We start from the raw sequence: 20,027 nt of genomic DNA, 5'->3' as shown, positions 1-20,027 counted from the left end.
GTTCCTTCACCCCGGTGCTGTGGGTTTGCGCCCCAATGTGGTTTTACACCCCACTGTGGTTTAACCCCCCCTCATTGGGGTCAGCACCCCGGGCTGGGTTTTGCACTGCAGTGTTTTCACACCCCACCACGTTTTATCACAGTGTGTCCCCACCAGCACATCCCAGTGTCACCCCTGGGCTGGGGACCGTGGGCAGGATGGGGTCTGCGTGGCTGCCTCCCTTGGGGTCACCCCATAGCAGCCCCATAGCAGCCCCATAGCGTGGGAGGGATGCTGACCTCTGTCTGTCCCCAGGAGCAAACGGCACAAGTCTGGCTCCATGGAGGACGACATCGACACGAGCCCTGGCGGCGAGTATTACACCTCCTCCAACTCCCCCACGAGTAGCAGCCGCAACTGGACAGAGGACATGGAAGGGGGTACGTGTGGGGCTGCGCCCTGTGGGGCTGCCATGGGGCACAGAGGGTCAGGGTTCTCTGCAGGGGTTGTGGTGTTCCTATAGGGCGCCCTGTGACAGTGAAGGAGCTCTGTGTTGGTGCAGTGCTATGGGACCAGCTCCCCATTGAGATGCAGCCCCTCTATAGGTGCCATGGGGTTGCTGTAGGACCCCCCATTTCCTATAGGATTCTCCTGATTTAGACACAGGCCCTCTATAGGCGCTATGGGGTTACCATGGGACCCCCCCATTTAGGCACATGCTCTCTATAGGGCCAGCCCCACAGCAGCCCCTCCCAGCCCCACAGCTGCCGTTTGCACTGCGGACAGATTTCTTTCTTGCTTTGCTTTTTTTTTTTCCCCCCCTTTTTTTTCCCTTTCCTGTCTAGACAGCCCCAATTAGCTGTTCATTAACAAAAAGGGGGGGCTGGGTGGGTTGGGCTAATTAAAGCGATGCTGCGGGGCTGGCACGGCGGCTCCCACGCCCCGGGGCACCTTATGGGCAGCTGAGCCCCCCCTGCTTTCATCTCGCCCCCATCCCATCCCACACCCCAACGGTGGGATGAGATCCACACCCCATAGACCCCATCCCACAGCTGTGGGGTGCCCGGGGAGCAGCGCTGGGGGCACAGAGTCCATCGGGGAGATGAATGGGGTTCTGTGTGCGGTGGGAGAGAAACCCTTCCCAATGGGGTTTTTGTTGACCATATATGCCAGGCACTGAGCCCCATATGTGCCAGGGAGTGAGCCAAATATTGGTCAGGGATTGTGCCCCAAATAGGCCACGGTCTGTGCCCCATATGGGCTGAGGACTGTGCCCCGTATGGTATAGAAATGGTTCCCTGTATGAACCAGGAACTGTGCCCTGTATGAGCCAGGGTCTGTGCCCCATATGGGCTGGGAATGGTGCCCTATACAAAGCAGGCTCCGTGCCCCCAGGCCGAGGCCGTGCCATGAGGCCGTGGAGGGGGCAGGACCCACAGGTGGGGGATGTGGGGCTGTTGGCAGTGGGCTGATCCCGTTGTGGGGGGGGGGCAGCGGGACGTGCTCGGCGTGGTGGGTTTTACAGCAATCCCGTACTGGATGTTCCGGGAAATCCTCCTAACACAGCGACTCAGACAGCACTAAACCCATTAGCGGCGCCCAGGCCAAATGGCTGCAGATAAAGCTGGGGGGGGGATTAACCCACCCACCCCCGTGGTTTGGGGATACGGCGCTGAGCCCCACATCCTGCCCCACAGCGGGGCCCTGTGGGTGCCCACAGCGCTGCACATCCAGGCACATGCAGAGGTGCCCAGATGTGTAACACAACATTGCACACAGATCTGTGCACACACACACACACACAGATCCATGCACACAGAGCTGACCCCCCCCCATAATAGCACCCCATTGCTGTGGGGTGCTCACCCCTAACATCCCCCCCCGGCCCCACAGGCATCTCCCCCAACGTGAAGACAGAGATGGACAAGTCGCCCTTCAACAGCCCCTCACCGCAGGACTCCTCGCCGCGCCTGAGCAGCTTCACGCAGCACCACCGTCCCGTCATCGCGGTGCACAGCGGTGAGCCCAGGGGTGATATGGGACCCCTATGGGGTGATATGGGACCCCCATGGGCTCTCACTGATGCTGTCCCCCCCTCGTCCCTGTCTCCCCGCAGGTATCGCTCGCAGCCCGCACCCTTCGTCCACGCTGCATTTCCCCACCACCTCCATTCTCCCCCAGACGGCCTCCACCTATTTCCCCCACACGGCCATCCGGTACCCGCCTCATCTCAACCCGCAGGACCCACTGAAAGATCTCGTCTCTCTGGCCTGCGACCCGTCCAACCAGCAGCCCGGACCGGTAAGGCTCCTACATCCCAGAGCCGGTCCCACCGCAGGGACATGGCCACCCTATGGGGACACAGCCATAATATGGGGACACAGCCATAATATGGGGACACAGCCACCTGTGGGACACAACCATCCTATGGGGACACAGCCATCCTATGGGGGGGACACAGCCATCCTATGGGGGGGACACAGCCATCAGTGGGGATGTGGTCCCCAAGAGCATCATTGCATGGACTCAGGGATCTGTGGTGTCGCCGCATGGGGGTGTGGGGTGTGACGTGGTGGGGATGTGGGGTGTGTTGTGGTGGGTGCCATGTGGGGTGTGTTGTGGTGGGTGCCATGTGCGGTGCTGGCACCTGGTGCTTGGGGTTGTGTGGCCCCAGATGAGCGTTGACGTTGGTTTGGTGCAGGAATGGAGCCGGTGCTTTGGTGGTCGCTGGTGGAGTTGTGGGGCTGAGCCGTCACGTGGAGGGGGGTGGGTTTGTGGGGGGCACCGGGTGGGGCCGTGGCTGTGAACGTCTGTGGGGCGGCGCCGTCCTGGAGCTCAGCGTGTCCCGTCGCTCCGTGCAGCAGTTGGGACCCGTCGGCTGCGCCGCGTCCTCGGGGGGGTCCTGGGGTGGGGGGTCCCGTGTGCGCCGGTCCCTGCCCCGTGTACATCCAGCACGTCGTGCACTGAGCACACGCTGCAACGACAAGCTGCTCGTGCACCAACGTGCCTCAAATGCAGCATCCGCTGTGCACCCGGCAGCCTGATACCAGCACCCTGTGCATCCTATGCATCATGTACCCAGCACCCTGTGCATCCTATGCACCATGTACCCAGCACCCTGTGCACCCCATGCATCCCATGCACTCATCATTCCGTGCACTCTGTGCATGCAGCACCCCATGCATCCCATTCTCCCATCACCCCATGCACTGTGCTCCCAACACCTTGTGCATCCTGCATCCAACATCCCCATGCTCCATGCATCACTCACACTGTGCACCGCACACCCAGCACCCCACACACCCAGCACCCCACGCATCCATCTCCTTTGCACTGACACAGTGCTGACCTCCATCCCACATCACCCTGCAATACCCGCGTGCCGCAGCTCCGTCACCAAACACGGAGGGTCCCGTGGACCCCCAGCTCAGCCCCCCAGGGTCCGACCCCACGGTGGGGGGGCCGCGCCGCCCTCCCTAATGCCTGTGTGCTGTGTTTGTGTTCTGTGTCTGTTGTGTCCCCAGTTAAATGGAAGTGGTCAAGTGAAAGTGCCCAGCCACTACCTGCCCACGCAGATGCTGGCACCGCCACCTCCCCCCGGCGTGCCCCGCTTGGCCGTCTCTCCTGACACCAAATCCGCCACGACAACTTCGGAGGGAGGGACGACCTCACCGACGTCACCCAGTAAGCAGCCGTGCCCACACACAGCCCTGCCCACCCACCGACCCCCCAAGCCCCCAATGCCCCCCCAGGGATGTGTGCCATGAGTTTGCCAGGTGTCGGGCAAGGTGATGGAGGGCGGATGGCGCCCTGTTCTTCACACCCCATGGGGAGTGTGGGGCTCCCAGTTGGTCCCATGGACCAGCAGGAGCCTCGTGGCCCCCCCAGTTGGGGCTGGTGGAGCAGGATGAGGTGGTGGAGCCATGAGCCCTGTGGGGGGGGCTCTCTGTGCCTCAGTTTCCCCATCGTTGCTGTGGGGTTGGTGCGGCGCTGGGCTGGGGGGGCCCATACGGCAGGTCCTGAGCGGCTGCGGGTGATGCTGGAGCTGGAGGTTGGGCAAAGCCCCCCTGGATGTCAGCGCTGTTAGTGATGGAGGCTGATGAGCTCAGCCCCATGCTCAGCTCCTGGGGCTTTCAGGGCTGTGGGGTTTGGGGCACATTGTGGGGACGTGCGGGATGTCCCCATGTCACTGCGCCGAGGGGACACTGCTGGCAGCCAGAGTGTGGTGCTGAGTGCTGGTGGCGTTAACATCTCGTGGTGGGGTGTGACAAGGGGCAGCTCGCGGCTTCGGATCAATCACAGCCCTTGGGAGGGGGCTGGGCAGTGCCAGTCCCCCCCAGGCACGGGCTGGCTGTCCCAGGAGCCCGCTGTTACCACCTCCATGGGGTCCCATTGCCAGACCCCAGCCCTTGGTGTGCGCAGCGTGTCCTGTGCCGTGGGGCTGGGCTCAGCCGGCTCCATGTCCCTGCAGCGGGGGGTTGATGGCAGTGCCACCCGCAGCGCCCTTAATCAGCTCTCGTTTGTTCCCCAGCCTACTCTGCACCAGGCACGCCCCTGCGAACCGTTCCTTCGTGGGGATTAGGACCAAGGGACCCTGGCAGTATCTATCAGGCACAGGTGAGACGGGGCGGGCGCCGGGGGACCCTCCTGCCCTCACCCCGTGAGCGTCACCACCGTGGGCACCGTGCTGTGGGACATTGCAATAGTGGGCATTGCTGCCATGGCGTGACCATGGGCGTTGCAACAGGACATTGCAATAGTTGGACATCAGTGCTGCGGTGCTGCAGCAGTGGGTACCAGTGCTGTGGTGCTGCAGCTGTAGGCGTTGCAATAGTGAGCATTGCACCTGTGGGCATCGCTGCCGTGGTGCTGTAACAGTGGGCATTGCAGCAGTGAGCATTGCAACCACGGTACTGCCACCGTGGGCATTGCAGCTGTGTGCATTGCAGCTGTGTGCATTGCAGCTCTGTGCATTGCAGCTCTGTGCATTGCAGCTCTGTGCATTGCAGCTCTGCATTGCAGCTGTGTTCATTGCAGCTCTGTGCATTGCAGCTGTGTGCATTGCAGCTCTGTGCATTGCAGCTCTGTGCATTGCAGCTCTGTACATTGCAGCTCTGTGCATTGCAGCCTCCGCGCTGTCACTGCTTTGGGTGTCGCCGTCGCGGGCTGTGCCGCCACGTGTGCAGCAGCAATGCAGGCCGTGCAGCTGCAGGAATTGCAGCCATGCAGATCTGCGCTGCCAGCATCGCCTCCATCCAGCCGCCACCATCGTCACTGCGATGCCCCCAGTGTGGGCACAGCAATGGGGGGGTCTCCAGGTGACCCCCCGTGTCCTTGTCCCGCGGGTTCCCTGCAGTGGGTCTGGGTGACCCCATGGCTGGGTGTGTGTCTGGGGGGGGATGGGCTGAGACCCGACGCACTCGGTTCACGTGTGGAGGGGCCGGGAAGGGTTAAGGGAAGCGGAGGCCCCCGAGCTGTCTCGTTGCCAACGGAAACCAGACATGAGGTCATCGGGGATGAACTTGGACTTGGGGCGGCCGGAGACAATGGGAGAACAGTGGGGGGCCCCCCCGCCCCACCAGCACCGTGTGGGGACAGCGCTGTCCCCAAGGGGAGCCCCGGGGTGGCACCGCCGGCGGGGGGGGAGCTGACCCCAAAATCGCCGTGTATGGGGGGGGGGGCAGTGTGGGTGGGCCCTAAATGGGGATCTGCTGAGTGGGGTGGGGATGGGGGGGCAGCGGGGGGGTGTTGGGGACCCGTCTTAATGCTGGAACCAGGGGGAGCTGGGCAGGGGGTGTGGGGACATGGAGGGGCACAGACATGGCGACATGGTGACATGGAGGGGCACAGTGACATAAGGACACGGGGACACGAGGGGGCACAGTGACATGGGGACATGGCCCGGGAGCTCCTGGCTGTGCATCATCCCGGCACAGCGGGGCATTAGATGCGGCACAGTGACACCGGGTGAGGGTATCCACCCCCCCCCGCCCCCTCCCCACCTCCATACGCGCAAATCAAAGCGTGGGGCTGCGGGGCCGAGCACTAACGCTGCGTCTCCTTCTCTCCGCAGTCCTGGTACCTGGGATAGCGCGGCCGTGCCACCCTTCGCTCCCTTCTCCTCTGCTTTAGGCACCCTGAGGACCCCCCCCCCCCCGGCGCAGCGCCCCCGGAGGACAACGTGCATTAATCGCCACGTGAACACAGCAAAAAATAACCCCCATCCCATCCCGGACCGAGCGAGGAGAGAAAGGAAAAGAGAAGAGAGGAGAGAGAGGAAGGTTGGAAGGTCGGACTTTTTTGGGTTGGTTTTTTTTGTTGTTGTTGGTTCTTTTTTTTTGGAAAGGATAAAAAAAAAAATAGCCCCCCCCCAAAAAAAAAAAAAAAGGACGAGAAAAAGAAAAAAACAACAAAAAAAGGGGAAAAAAACGCATAAAAAAAGTGAAAAAAGGACAAAAAAAAAACCAACCCCAACCCTGTGAGGACCTTCACGGCCCCCCCATCCCCCCCCCCCCCCATCCCATCCAACGCGATGGGGCTGAGACCCGACGCTGCTCGTGCCGGTGCTGAGCGCGGTGCTGCCCCTCGGCCGCTCATCCGACGTGAGTAGAAGCGAACAACCCCCCCCCAACCCCCCCTTACCCCCCCCCGTCCCCATCCCCGCACCCCCCGGTGCCGTAGGGCGGCGCTATGGGGTTGGGGGGGGGGCGAGATGCGGCTGCGCTCGTCGTCGTGCGGTTCTTCCTTTGCGCCGTGGGGATGCGGCGGCACCGCGGTGCGGATGGGGGTCTGGGGGGGGGGCGCATGGACAGCACGCTGCACATAGGGATATTAAGGGGGGGGGGACCCTCCTGGTGCTGCCCCCCCCCCCCCAAAGGGGGGTGACGCGGTTCCGCTGTTGCTCCGCGGTGTCCCCACGTGCCCGAGCCCGAGCTATGCATTCCTATGGACGGGCACCGCGATGGGAGATGGGGGCTGGGGGGGGACGGGGGGGGATGGGGGGGTTGGGGGGGGGCGGATTGTGTTGCACATTTTGTAGGAAATGCACTTTGAAACAAAAAAACAAAAAAACAAAAAAAAAGAGGGAAAGCTGAGAAAAAAAATAACAAAAAAATAACAAAAAAAATCCACAAAAAAATAAAGAAAAAGGAAAAAAATATATATACATAACCCCAAAAGAGGAGGAAGAGGAGGAGGAAGAGCAGAGCAGGCAGAGCACAGAGCACGGAGCAGAGCACGGCGCTGCTTGTGCTGCGGTGGATGCTTTGGGATGTGGGGCTGTTCCTTGTTTTGTTTTGTAATTGCAAACAACGGTGGAGGACAGAGAAGGCACTGCAAAGCCCCCCCCCACAAACCCCCATTGCTTCAAGTGCCTCAAACCCCCGTGGGGGGGCTGGGAGATGACAAAGCCCCTGCAATGGGCACTGCTGCACCCGCACCCTGCACTGCACTGCTGCACCATGCACTGCAGAGCAGCACCATGCATTGCAGAGCAGCACCATGCACTGCACTGCTGCACCATGCACTGCAGAGCAGCACCATGCGTTGCAGAGCAGCACCATGCACTGCACTGCTGCACCATGCACTGCAGAGCAGCACCATGCATTGCAGAGCAGCACCATGCATTGCAGAGCTGCACCATGCATTGCACTGCTGCACCAAGCATTGCAGAGCAGCACTGAGCATTGCACTGCTGCACCGTGCATTGCACAGCTGCACCAAGCATTGCACAGCTGCACTGAGCACTGCAAAGCTGCACCGAGCATGGCAGAGCAGCAATGCATTGCACACCAGTGCTGGTGCATTCGCACACCAACTTTGGAGCATTGCACATCATTGCACGCCAGCACTGAGCGTTGCACACCAGATTGGAGCATCAGTTTTCCAGCACTGGAGCATTGCACACCTGCAGCAGAGCGCTGCACGCTGCCACCAAGCAAATGGCATTGCACAGCTGAGCACCAGAGCATTGCACACCAGCACCGGAGCATTGCTGGTACTGGAGCATTGCAAACCAACACGCAGGCATCGCTTGCTGGCACCAAAGCATCACGTATTGACCCGAGAGCATTGCACTCCAGCGCCGGAGCGTTGCAAACTGACACCAGAGCGTTGCAAACTGGCAGCGGTGCGTTGCACGCTGACCCTGGAGCGCTGCACTCCAGCAGCAGAGCATTGCACGCTGACATCAGAGCATTGAATGCAAACTGACCCCATAGCGTTGCACCGGAGCACGGCGCTGTCCCTGCCCCACGGGGGATCGCTGTGCCCACATGGGGGTCAGGGGGGCCGTGCCCCCCCCATGGGCAGTGCCTTAGAGCAGAGGGACCCGATGCAGGGCTCCCATGGCCGAGGAGGAGGAGAAGAGCTGAAGGCCCCCAAGGGTCAGCACTGTGTCCCCCAGCCACCGCCGGCCTGGATGTCATTGTCACCAAGGGGCTCCAACCCGCAGGATCCGTGGAATCCAGAGACCCCACAGACCCCACATGGACCCCACAGACACTATGGACCCCGTGGACTCCAGAGATCCTATGGACCCTACAGACCCCGCAGACCCCATGGACTCCGTGGATCCCGTGGATTCAAGAGACCCCCATTAATCCCAGAGACCCTATGGACCCCACAGACCCCTAGACTCCATGGACCCCATAGACTGCATAGCCTTCAGAGACCCTCATTGATCCCACAGACCCATAGATCTAAGAGAATCCACAGCCTCCATGGACCCCAAAGACCCCACGGATCCCATGGACCTCATGGACAACAAAGACCCCATGGACCCCACAGACCCCTTGGTACTCCATGGGCCCCACAGTTCCCACGTACCCAATGGACCCCATGGACTCCAAAGACCTCACAGACTCCATAGACCCCACGGACTCCATGGACCCCACAGATCTCATGAACCCCAAGGACCCCACAGACACCATGGACCCCGAAGACCCCATGGACTCCACGGATCCCACAGCTCCCATGGACCTCACAGATCCCACTGACCCCATGGACCCCAAAGACCCCACAGTGCCCATGGTCCTCGTGGACCCCACAGCTCCTATGGACCCCTTGGACCCCATGGACTCCATGGATCCCACAGCTCCCATGGACCTCAGAGGCCTCAGCAACCCCATGGACCCTACAGCTCCCATTGACCCCATGGACCCCACAGCTCCCATTGACCCCATGGACCCCAAAGTTCCCATTGACCCCATGGACCCCAAAGCCGCCCCATTCCGCCGCCATGTTGGACGCTGGCGAAGTGATGAACCCCAGGTCAAGAAACCCCATTAAAACCTCCACAACCCCCCAAATAAAACCCCAAAAAGGCAAAAAAAAGGGGCAGGAAACCAAAAAACCCACCGAGAAAAGAGGAAAGAAACAGAAACCGGGACAAAGGAAACCCCAAAAGGAACCGGGCCGGGCTGCGGGTGGGGGGGGCGCTTTGGGGTCGGGATTTTGGGGTCGGGCTGTTGCTGTAGGAGCAAAGAGGCGGATGGCGGCGCTGTGACAGCGGGCGGCCCTACAGGATAACGGGATGGGATGGGATGTGGGGGGGGGGGGGGGGGGTAAAAAGAGGGGAAAAAGACAAAAAAAAGACAAAAAAAAAGACTGAAAAAAAGCAGAAAAAAAAAGAAAAGCGCCGAAAAAAGGAAAACGACAAAAGCCGGGTTTATTTTTTGGTTTATTTTTGGTTTTTTTTTTTTAAGGTTTTTTTTTGTTTGTTTGTTTGTTTCGTTGTTGGGTTTTTCGGTCCCGATTTGCACGAGGTTTTTGTACCACGTGATGTGCCTTCGCTGCTGCCCGGGAGGAGCTGCATGATGGGGGGGCTGTTATGGGGGGGGGGGTCGTTATGGGGGGGGTTTGTTATGGGGGGGGTCGGTGGGGTTTGGGGTTTGGGGGGGGGGGTGTCCGCCTGCCCGCCGTTGCTCCGTGCATGCCGTGCGCTGCGCCGCCCCGTTGCTCCTATTTTAACCGGCTGTGCCCCCCCCCCCCTACAACGCCCCAACCCCCCATAGACCCCCCCCATATTGACGCCCCCCCCCCACGATGCTCTTCCTCCTCCTCCTCCTCCTCCTTGTAAACGTCTTCCAGCCTGAGCGCGTCCTGTCCGAACACATGGAATATGCAAAACCCCCCCGCTTTTGTAAAGGGGGGGGGGGATGGTGGGGGGGGTGGGGGGGGGGCGGCCCTTTTGCTTGGCCTCTTATTTCCCTTCCTGATTTTAATTGGGGGGGGGGGCGGTTTTATTTCTTTTTTAATTTTGTAATTATTATTATTAATAATTTTGCGCTTTGAAGCAACCAAAGGCGGCGGGTGGGGGGGGGTTGTATATATACGTGTGTATATGGCGGGGGGGGGGGACAAGGAGGAGCCGCCCCCCCCCCTTCAATATCACCCAACCTTTGGGTGTAGATGGGTCACGGGGTGCCCCCCCCTCACACACACTCTATGAGCGGGGGGGGCTCTCGGTGCAGGTTTTATACCGTGTGAATGTATTGTGCCCCCCCCGCCCCGCAGCCCGGCCCTAATGACCGGAAACCCCCCCCCAAAAAAAAGGAAAACTAAAACAATCCGGATTTTGCCTTAAAACCACGCGACTGACGCGGGTTGTGACACCGATGGGGCAACGCGGGGGGGGCTGTTATGGGGGGGGGTCCAGGAGGATGAGAGGAAAAGTAAGAATCGTGTTGGGGGGGGGGTCAATAAATTGGGACAAAAAGACATTGAGAACAGAAAAAGGATGAAAATCGGGAGGGGTTTAAAAAGGGGGGGATGTGAAAAAGACAATTATTGCCCCCCCCCCAACATACCCCCCCCTCCCGGCCGGTCCCCCCCCCCCCGCCGCCCTGGTTTGGGGTTTTGGGGGTGGGGGCAGCGCAGGCGCCCCTCGGGCCGGGTTGCCCCCCCCACCCTCCCCGCTCCCACCCCACGCGTGCCCACCCCCCCCCTCCCGCTCCACCGCTGCCTTCGCCTCCTGGGGGGGAAGGATGGGGGGGCACAACCCCCCCCCCCCCCCAAAATCATCAACCAGAACCCGCCCTCGGCAAGAAAAGCACCTTAAAAACGTCTTAAAAAGGCAAAAAAAAAAGTCAAAAGACATAAAATGACGGCACCCCCCCCCCCTCCTGGCCCCCCCCATCCCCTCGCACCCCCACCCCCCCAGTTTTGGGGCTTCCGGAATGGGGGGGGGTTGAGGGAGCACCGTTTGCACTGCTCCGCTCCCCCCACCCAGAAAGGGAATATGCAAAAAACCCCCTCCCAAATGGGGGTCCGCCTTTGGGGGGGGTCAGGGGGTGCCCTGTCAGGGGGGGGCATTGCTCCAAACCGCCCCCCCCCTCCCCGGAGTCACCGGCAGTGATTTGGTGGAGTGGAGCGCAGTGATTTGTTGGGGGGGGGGCCTCAATCAGCTCTATGGGGTGTGGGGGGGCACTTTGTGTGGGGGGGGGGGCTGACAGACACACATCATGGGCTGCCCCCCCCCATCATGGCTGTCATGTGCTGCAGCCCCGGGAGGGCTCCGCAGTTTGGGTGGGGGGAAGGAAAAACAAAGAAAGACCCCAAAGGGATAAAAGGAACCAAAAGGGGGGGGGACCCCACAAAACAGTAAAGAAAGAAAAGACAAACCCCCCCCCCCCGGGGGTCCTGGGATTGGGGGGGTCCCATGGTCATGGTGGGGCTGTTGATGGGCCCTTAGTCCACATGGAGCCTTTGGGGTCGTTCTGCTGTTTTGTTTCTTTGTTTTTCTTTCCCCTTTTTGATATAATGGGGGGGTATAAAAACTCGGGGGGGGTGGAACTGTGGGGACACAAGGCTTTGAGCCGGGCGGGCGGCGGCCAATGACAGCGATACCAAAAATGCCACGCAGTGCCTCGCTGCCCCCCGCCACGCTCAGGGCCGGGACCCCCCACCACCCCCACCCCCCAGGACCCCCCATTGCAGCTGAAGGGGGGGGGGGGTCGTGGGGGTGCAGCTCCTATTGCCGCTCCCGTTGCTGTCTGTATGGCGGCTCCTCCTGCAGTTTATATTGCAGCTCCTATTGCAGCTCGCCTTGCGATTTACATTGCAGCTCACCTTGGAGCTCCTATTGCAGTTTACATTGCAGCCCGGTTTGTATTTGCAACTCGTTGCCGTTCCTGTGGCGACTCATTGCAGCTCATCTTGCAACTCAAGTTGCAGCTTGTATTGCAGCGCACATCGGGATCCGCATTGCAGCTCGTATTGGAGCTCGTGTTGCAATTTATATTGCAGCTGATTGCGGCTCACGCTGCAGTTTGTATTGCAACCCGTGCTGCAGTTTGTATTGCAGCTCACACATATTGCAACTCAGCCCAGTTTCTGTTGCAGCTCCTATTGGAGCTCACATTGCAGTTTACATTGCAACTGACTGCAGCTCACATTGCAGTTTATTCTGCACTCACATTGCAGCCCATATGGCATTTAATATCACAGCTCAAATTGCAGCTTCTATCACAGCTCACATTGGAGCTCGTGTTGCAGTTTCTATTGCAGCTCATATTGAAATTTATCCTGCAGCTCATCTTGCAACTCAAATTGCAGTTTAAACTGGAGCTCACGTTGGGATTCCTATTGCAGTTTCTATTGCAGTTCCAGCTTGGAGCTCTCCCTGCACTTCATGCTGCCGCTCACACTGCAGCTCATCCTGCAGCTCCCCAGGCCCTTCACACAACAACCTGCATTGTTTGCACCGGGCTGCACTTCACGCTGCAGCTCAAGTTGGTCCCTAACAAAACTGCAGCGCCTTGAGCTGCAATCCCTGCAGCAGCTCCATGCTCAGTTTCCTTTTGCAGCTCCCACTCCTGCAGTGCTGCCCGACGCGCTGCACCGAGTGCTGCAACCTGCGCTGCAACCTCCATTGCGATGCACAACCCCAACCCCCCCCCTCCACCCCCCCTGCATGCCCCCCCCCCCCGGAGCTTCAGCCATGCAGATCCGCATTGTATGCAACCCTCCCCCCCCCCCCCCAACACGTGACAATGGGGGGGCTGGGTTTGCTTTCTTTCTCGCTGATTGGACGATTGTTGTTATTCTGGGCTGGGGTTTTTTTTTGCCCCCCCTCCCCCCCCCCGCTCCTTCCCCCCCCCCCCCCCCCCGCGATCCGCCCCTATGCAAAAAATAATAATAATAATAATAAAAATAAAAAAAATTTAAAAAAATTTAAAAAGGAGGAAAAAAAAAAAAAAAAAAAAAAAAAGGAGAGGAAAAAAAAAGCAGAAAATAAAGAAATAAAAAGAAACGACCCAAAAAAGCCGGAAGGAAAAAAAAAATAAACAAAAAAACAGCAAAGAAAAAAAAAAGACAAAAAAAAACAACAAACCACAATACAACCAAACTGTATAAAAATTAAACGAGCTCCGCTTCAATTCCACGCCGCGTCCGTGTCTCATTCAGGGGGGGTTGGGGGGGGTGGGGGCTGTAGGTGCAGTGATGGGGGGGGCCCGACCCGCTCCGATCCCACCCGATCCCGTTGGATCCGCTCCGTGTTTTGCAGCGCTCCGCAGGTCGCGGCCCACGCGTGTCACAGCGCCGTGGCTTTGCTCTTGTCCCGCTCATCGTCGCTGTCCTTCTCGGCCGCCCCGTTGCTGTACGCTGCGCGCTCCATGCTGCGGGGACAGCGCGGTCACAGCGGGGCTCCCACGCGGGACACCCGTGGGTGTGAGCCCTTAGGGCTCCCCATAGGGGAACGTGGGGCTGCGGTACCTGTGGCTCGATCTCCGCTCCGTGTCGTCCTCACGTTCTCTGCGTGGGGACATCGCGCGTGAGCGGAGCTCGGGGACGGCCCCCAACCCCCCCCCCCCCCCACGGACCCACCTGCGTGTCCGCAGCCTCCAGAGCCGCCCCACGAGCAGCAGCACAAACACCACGAACAGGAAAACCACCACGGCCGTGAGGGCGATCAGCCACGGCTGCAGCTGCTGGGAACCCACGGCTGGGGGGGGCAGCAGGGACACGAGTGGGGATGGGGACGTGGATGGGGACGGGAGGGAAGAGGGACAGACGTGGGGGGGGGGCGGGTGGGTGGGATTGGATTCAGTTGGGACGGCAATGGGGGCAGGGGATGGAAAGGGACAGCGAGGGGGATGGGGTCAGAGATGGGAACAGGGGCAGCAATGGGGACATGGATGGGGACCCCCACCCTGCAGGGAGCCCAGCTCGGTGCTGGGGGGCGCTGTGGGCAATGGGGACAGCCGGGTTAGACCCCCCTCAGCACCAACCACCCACCCCCATGGGAGCACAACCCCCCCCAGATGCTGCCCCCCGACCCCAGCCCGTTGCAGGGGATTCCAGCCGGGCACTCACCCTGGCCCTGGGCGCTGGCACCGAGCGCCGCCAGCAGCAGCAGCACCCGGAGCTGTGGGACACGCAGCATCGCGGCCCTGATCCCTGCTCTGCACTGCGCCCCACACCGGGACAAGGGGCGCATTTATGGGGCTCAGCAGAGTGGCACCAACACCATGGAAACGTCCCTTAACCCTTGGGTGGTGGCAACACTGCTCTGCCACCAATGGCACCAATGGGACCAATGGGACCAACCCCAGGAGGGGTGGGTGGATGGGGGGATACATGGAAGGGTGGGGAGATGGATGGGTGGGCAGTGAGGGGGGCAGTGAGGGGGGTGGATGGATGGAACGATGGATGGGAGGGAGGAAAGGAAGGGAAGGAGGGAGGGAGGTAACACGGATGGACGGACAGATAAAGGTGGGGATGGATGGATGAAGGGGAGAAGACGTGGAAGAGTGTTGGATGGACAGATGGACATGGACAGATGTGGACAGGAATGTGGGTGGGAGGATGGACAGGTGGGTGCACGGATGGATGGATGGATGTGGGGCCCACCCAGCCCTGTGCCAGCTCCCCCCGGTGCCCATCACGTGCCCAAGCAGTGCCAGTGCTACACCCATGTGCTATCAGGGCTCTTATCAGCGAGGCCTTATCACAAGCAGCTGCGCTTTGCCCCCCTCCTTCCCTCGGGGACTGTTGAGGTGATGTGTGGGCCGTGCAGGTGCTCCCGCTGTGCCCATGGGGGGCAGGTGGAGCCTGGGGGTGGCACCCTGTCCTGTAAGGGGGGTCTGTGCCCCGTCCAGCAGCACAATGGGGCTCAGGGGCGGTTTGTTCCCACCAAACCCATCATGGAGCATCACCCCATGGGCACCCACAGCTGGGGGCACATCGTGCTCTGTGTATCTGAGCCCCGTCCCAGTCCACGTGTCCATCCACAATCACGTCCTTGTGTCTGTCCCACACCCACGTGGATTCCCGTGCGAAGGTCGTGTTCCCCAAGGGCACAGCGGGGGTTTATTGGGGTGCGGTGCGATATCAGCCCTGATACACACGGTGCTGGGATGGAGGCGGCAGAACAGCCCCCAGTCCTAGAACAGCCACTTCTTGTGGGGGTCCACGAAGGAGATGGAGCTGCGCGGGGCGGCACGGAGCAGCGGCGACGGGGCCTCCATGCCCGGCAGCACCACGGGACCTTCACCCTGAGCCCCGTCCTCCGCCTGGTCTGAGCTGCCCTCACCCATCACCGCCTTCTCCTCCTCCGCTTTGGGTCCGAACGCCCAATCTGTGGGGGCAGAGCTTTGTCAGCACTGTGACCCCCCCCCACCACCACCCACCCTATTCCATGCAGGTGGGTCCCAACACAAAGTGCTGCACCCAGACTGTGCATGGAGAGCCTCATCCTGCACCTGTTTTGGGGCAGAAAGCAGCCCCTTCGGCCACCCTACTCCCACCCCCCACTTCCCATATGGGCTCGGGGACCCCCACCTGCCCCCCCCCAACTGCTCACCAGCAAAGTCGTGCACCAGGTCCTTGATGAGGTGCCCCACGATGGCGTAGGCCACCACCAGCACCAGGGATATGGCCATCAGCAGGTAGAGCACGTAGCGGGGCAGGCGGATGCTGTCCAGGGCGGGGGGTTTGTACTCCACGTACAGCACCCCGTCCTCCTCGGGGGGGGACTGCAGCAGCTGTCGTGGCACCGGGACCCCCGGGAGGGGCATCGTGGGCTGACACCGTGTGGGGGGACGAGGGGGACAAGCGGCATCGGGGTCCTCGTGTCCCCACCGCCCCCGCGCTGGGAGCTGGATGGCACTGAGGGCAGAGCGCCCGTGGGAAGGAGCTTAGTGCCTTAATCCGGGCACGGCGGGGGGGGTCGGGGGGGCTGAGCACAGAGGGGCAGACAGAGATACCCCGGGATCCCCCAAATCCACAGCTGGGGGCAGCACTGCAGGGGGGGGCAGCCCTGTATGAACGGGGAATGGGCTGCAGAGGATCCCATACAGGAGGGGGGGGTGGGCCGGCTCCCCCCCACAGCCTAAATCCGCACGTTCAATGCTCAGAGCAGATGGTGTGAAACGCTGCAGAGCTGCTCAATGCAGCGCAGGGCTGCGGGGGGGCACAAAGCAGCCCCAGAACCTCTGGAACAACCCCAACCCCTTCCCCCCCCCATAGGGCCGGAGGTGCAGAGCTCAGCGCCTCCCCCACAGCCCGGCTCTGCTGCGCCCACACAGAACCCAGCCACAAAAATGCCTGATTGGCTCCAACTCGGACTTAAAAAGCGTTTGAAGGAGCTGAGGGTTGGTTTTATTTTTGGTGGTTTTTTTCTTTTGCAGCAGCAGGAATGAGGAGGAGAGGCAAAAAATCGGGCACGGCTCCTGCTGCCTGAGCACGATGCACAGAGGGGAGGGTTGGATCCGTGCGATAACCAGCACAAACGTGGTGGTAACCAGTGCTCAGCACCCCATTCCGTGAGCTGATAAGGAGCCCATTGCCCGGCTATGGGGACGCAGCACGTCTGTGACCCACATCCCTGCCCCATCCCTGCAGCAGCACCCACAGCCCCGCAGTGCTGTGGAGGCAAAGTGGTGAGCTCTGTGATGGCCAATGTTGGGTGATCTAAAGCTATATCCCCACAAAGACCCCCCCCCATGGGGCTCTGGGTTGGAGCAGTGTGGGACAGCACAGAGCCCCCACTGCCCCCACCTGGGGGTCAACACTGCATGGAACAGCAGCTTTACGGGCTAAGAGGATCGAGCAGTGACTCACACAGACTTTGGTCAAGGGGAAAGCACCGTCAGCAGGACGCAGAGCTGCTGCAGCACCGTGGGGACAGCTCAGCCACGGGGATGGGGGTCATTATTCACCCACACTGTGGATACAGGACCAGGGAGCCCCATTCATGGCCGGACCCCTCCAGCCACGCAGCCGCTGAACGGCAGCTCAGCTCACACCCAGCGCTGCTGCTTTATTTCCTCCCAGCCCCACACGTGCCTCACGGATCTGGGAGCTGGCAGCATTGGCAGGGGCAGCTCTCCAGCTCTGGTTAAACACAGGGGAAGTCCGGGCAGGCTTTGCCTCACCCTGCAAACCTCCATCGCCTTCATTCCCTACAGAAAGAAAAACCACCGCCAAATCTCTGAGCTGAGCCATGAAACAAACCCCATCCCAGGGCAAAGGCTGCTGTGAGCACAGCGCCAGCCTGCCCCGACAGGAGGCCAAACCCACAGAGATCCTGCAGCAGCTGCACAGATGAAGAGGAAGCCGGTTCCGCACCAGCACCGAGGGCGATTCGAGGCATCTCACAGCTCCAACCCAGCGGAGCCGCTGCCCGGAGCCAACCCCGACCCCTCCAGCAGAGTTCAGGTGGGGGAAGCGAAGCACCACGATGGGCTCCGACACGCAGCACGAGCCCACCCACCCCAACCCGGAGCCAGGCTGCAGGCGGGGAACGGCGCAGATCCAGGAAATGGGGAGCAAGTAGCAGCTCAGCCTGGATTTGGATGCAGAAGGCGGCTGTAATTGTGCCAGGGAGCAAAGCCGGTTCCGCCTCCACCACGGATCCACGCTGATGGAGGCGAACAGGGAAAGCAAACCCGGGGGAAGGAGGCAGCAGGCACAGCTGGGCTCAGGCCTGCAGCCTGCACAGCCCGTCAGCGTACTGGAACTGGGGGCTGTTCTCGTACTCGTACATGTCCAGAGCCACCTCGCAGCTTTCCCGCACCACCCGCTCCTCGTCCTGTGCGAAGGTTCGCAGGGTGTCCAGGCAGGACGGCCGTGCGATGGAGCCCAGCGCCTCGGCGCACTCGTGCCGCACCATGGGGTTCTCAGCACGGCTGCTCAGTGCCGCAGTCAGCTGTGGGACACACGCCTCGTCCTGCATCTGGCCCAGCACGTAACCGATCTCGTGGCGGAACAGAGCGCTGCCAGCACGGAGCCCTGGGGGAGGAGGTGAGAGTGAGTGCCCCAAACGTGAGCTGAGCCCCACATCCAAACGCTGTGGGGCAGAGGAAGCCATAGGGCTGACAGACCAGCAAACCCCACAGTGAGGGGAGGGGGCTGTGAGGCACCAGAGAGCACCGAGTGCTTTGTGAGCAGGGGGGCAGGCAGCTGAGAAACAGCAGAGCAAGCAGCCACACAGCTCTGGGTTTGGGAAACCCAATGATGGCTTAACCCACACAGACCCACAGCGAGCAGACAGCCGCAGGTCGGCCCTTACCATCAGCCAGTGCCAGCACAGCATCGCGGCCCCCCAGGTTCCGCAGGGCAAACATGGCCCGGTAACGATCGAACAGCGGCCGCGACTCATCCAGGAGCATCGCGCGCAGCGTGGCCACGTCCGTCTCCTCAGCGGGGGGAGCAGGATCCACCGAGCAGTAGGGGCTGCTGCCCGGCTCCTCCCCGTGCTCCTGCAGCCACTGCAGCCTCTGTACAGCCAGCTGGCACGTCTCTGCCACCTGTGGGGATGGGACGCGGTGTGAAGGTATTGCACAGGGCTCCGTGAGCAGCTGAGCTGTGATATCAGCTGTGGCTCCAGTCCCTGGTGTCACCCCATGGCACTGCCGCCCCGACAGCCTCACCTCCACCACGGGATCCTCCGAGTAACACCTCAGGACGTCCAGCACCTCGGGATCCCCAATGGCGCCCAAAGCTTCACCTGAGGAGACATGGCAGCAGGGGGGGGGTGTCTCAGTGTCCGCCCTCCCCCACACTGAGCACTGTGAGAGCCCCAACCCACAATCACTGGATCCTAAAATGGCCTGGGCTGAAAAAGGCCCCAATGCTGAGTACAGCGGGACGGTCACCTCCTGCTCCTGCCGCCCCATTAGTGCTGACACAGCCGGGCCGCCATCAGCTCCCCGGTCAGTGGAGCACAGCGAGTCCTGCAGCCCACAAACCACCCCCACGGCAACGCGGGGAGCGAGGCCGGAACAACCGGTCGGGCCGGGTTTGTGGTTCCGTGTGTGTCTGTGTCCGTCCATCCATCCCGTGCTCACCCGCCTCGTGCCGCACCATGGGCTCCTGCTGCCGGTCCCTGAGCACACGGATCAGGGCGGGGATGGCGGTTCGGTCCCGCATCTGGCCCAGACAAAACGCCAGCTCGTGTTTGAGCAGCGCGGAGCTGTCGGTGAAGCCCCGCGCGATGCACGAGATGGCGGCGGGGCCGCCCAGGTTCCGGAGGGTGAACAGGGCGCGGAACCGGGCGGGCAGCGGCTGGGCCGCATCCAGCAACGTGCGGCCGATGGCGGCCACCTCCTCGTCCGTCACCATGGTGGAGCTCCCGGTCCCGGTTCGCCGCTCACGCTCCTGGGTAAAGAACGGATCCGAGTGGGCCCGGCGCCGTGATGGGCCCCACAGCCGGTCCGGCCCGGTGCGGTGATGGGCCTCGGCCCCACGGGACGGGGTGGGGGTGGAAGCGGAACCGGCCGGACGGGATCCCCGATGGGACCGGGACCTCAACCGGGCCGGAACCGGCGCGAAGCGGCCCGACACGAGCCGGGCCCTAAACAGCGCCGGACCCGGAACCGCCTGTAGCAGCACTCACCATGAGCCGCCATGATGCTCCGCACGTGACCGCACCGGAACTTCCGGCCACCGCTCTTCCGGTTTCGGGCGGTGGGACCGGCGGAAGTGGGAGCGGGCGGGGAACGAGGGCAGCGGCGGCGCATGCGCAGTGGGCACAGGGGGCTGTGGCTGCCCCCATCGCTGCTATGGGCCACAGAGCTGCCCCATGGCGGCACCACGTGGCGGCT

General features: G+C 61.6%; 4 protein-coding genes across 17 annotated transcripts in view; 1 reads left to right on the top strand and 3 right to left on the bottom strand.

The window, feature by feature from the left end:
- The window catches only part of NFIC (nuclear factor I C), a 31,580-nt gene extending 25,127 nt beyond the window's left edge, over positions 1-6,453 (top strand). For 4 of the 13 annotated variants that reach the window (XM_015886731.3, XM_085517494.1, XM_085517489.1 and 1 more), the window contains exons 6-11: positions 295-419; positions 1,873-1,998; positions 2,096-2,280; positions 3,504-3,663; positions 4,511-4,596; positions 6,053-6,453. In XM_015886731.3, the coding sequence (XP_015742217.2) occupies positions 295-419; positions 1,873-1,998; positions 2,096-2,280; positions 3,504-3,663; positions 4,511-4,596; positions 6,053-6,070 (700 nt within the window). In that variant the 3' untranslated portion in view covers positions 6,071-6,453. The remainder of the gene's footprint in view (positions 1-294; positions 420-1,872; positions 1,999-2,095; positions 2,281-3,503; positions 3,664-4,510; positions 4,597-6,052) is intronic. The other 9 variants (XM_085517500.1, XM_085517499.1, XM_085517492.1 and 6 more) reach the window with 5 other exon arrangements.
- Positions 6,454-13,312: 6,859 nt separating this feature from the next.
- SMIM24 (small integral membrane protein 24) lies at positions 13,313-14,399 on the bottom strand. 2 transcript variants are annotated; one of them, XM_085517516.1, is made up of 4 exons: positions 14,296-14,399; positions 13,807-13,924; positions 13,696-13,734; positions 13,313-13,598 (listed from the first exon to the last, which is right to left on the bottom strand). In XM_085517516.1, the coding sequence occupies exons 1-4, from the start codon at positions 14,363-14,365 to the stop codon at positions 13,514-13,516; spliced, it is 312 nt and encodes a 103-aa protein (XP_085373642.1). In that variant the 5' UTR covers positions 14,366-14,399; the 3' UTR covers positions 13,313-13,513. The 2 variants fall into 2 exon arrangements, with proteins under 2 accessions (XP_085373642.1, XP_085373643.1); XM_085517517.1 differs by lacking the exon at positions 13,696-13,734.
- Positions 14,400-15,263: 864 nt separating this feature from the next.
- Positions 15,264-16,729, bottom strand: SMIM44 (small integral membrane protein 44). The gene is made up of 2 exons (XM_085517515.1): positions 15,785-16,729; positions 15,264-15,559 (listed from the first exon to the last, which is right to left on the bottom strand). The coding sequence occupies exons 1-2, from the start codon at positions 15,996-15,998 to the stop codon at positions 15,366-15,368; spliced, it is 408 nt and encodes a 135-aa protein (XP_085373641.1). The 5' UTR covers positions 15,999-16,729; the 3' UTR covers positions 15,264-15,365.
- Positions 16,730-17,772: 1,043 nt separating this feature from the next.
- DOHH (deoxyhypusine hydroxylase) lies at positions 17,773-19,850 on the bottom strand. The gene is made up of 5 exons (XM_015886565.3): positions 19,820-19,850; positions 19,272-19,581; positions 18,855-18,931; positions 18,494-18,731; positions 17,773-18,213 (listed from the first exon to the last, which is right to left on the bottom strand). Exons 1-5 carry the CDS (start codon positions 19,820-19,822, stop codon positions 17,903-17,905), a joined length of 939 nt encoding a protein of 312 aa, XP_015742051.2. The 5' UTR covers positions 19,823-19,850; the 3' UTR covers positions 17,773-17,902.
- Positions 19,851-20,027: the final 177 nt, after the last annotated feature.

Source organism: Coturnix japonica, chromosome 16, assembly GCF_054131305.1.
Source record: "Coturnix japonica strain WE chromosome 16, WE-NBRP24, whole genome shotgun sequence".
Taxonomy (NCBI): Eukaryota; Metazoa; Chordata; class Aves; order Galliformes; family Phasianidae; genus Coturnix; species Coturnix japonica.
The sequence above is the reverse complement of the archived record's forward strand: the minus strand, read 5'-3'. Positions and strand labels throughout refer to the sequence as shown.

Excerpts from the sequence above, each read along its gene's own strand:
- SMIM24 (XM_085517516.1), bottom strand. The coding sequence starts at position 14,365 with ATGCTGCGTGTCCCACAGCTCCGGGTGCTGCTGCTGCTGGCGGCGCTC. Across the intron at positions 13,925-14,295 it reads TGCCAGCGCCCAGGGCCAGG|CCGTGGGTTCCCAGCAGCTG; the intron begins GTGAGTGCCCGG and ends TGCCCCCCCCAG. Across the intron at positions 13,599-13,695 it reads GAGCGGAGATCGAGCCACAG|CATGGAGCGCGCAGCGTACA; the intron begins GTACCGCAGCCC and ends CTGTCCCCGCAG.
- SMIM44 (XM_085517515.1), bottom strand. The coding sequence starts at position 15,998 with ATGCCCCTCCCGGGGGTCCCGGTGCCACGACAGCTGCTGCAGTCCCCC. Across the intron at positions 15,560-15,784 it reads CCTGGTGCACGACTTTGCTG|ATTGGGCGTTCGGACCCAAA; the intron begins GTGAGCAGTTGG and ends CTGCCCCCACAG.
- DOHH (XM_015886565.3), bottom strand. Across the intron at positions 18,732-18,854 it reads CGGAGGATCCCGTGGTGGAG|GTGGCAGAGACGTGCCAGCT; the intron begins GTGAGGCTGTCG and ends CCATCCCCACAG. Across the intron at positions 18,214-18,493 it reads TGTGCTGGCACTGGCTGATG|GGCTCCGTGCTGGCAGCGCT; the intron begins GTAAGGGCCGAC and ends CTCCTCCCCCAG.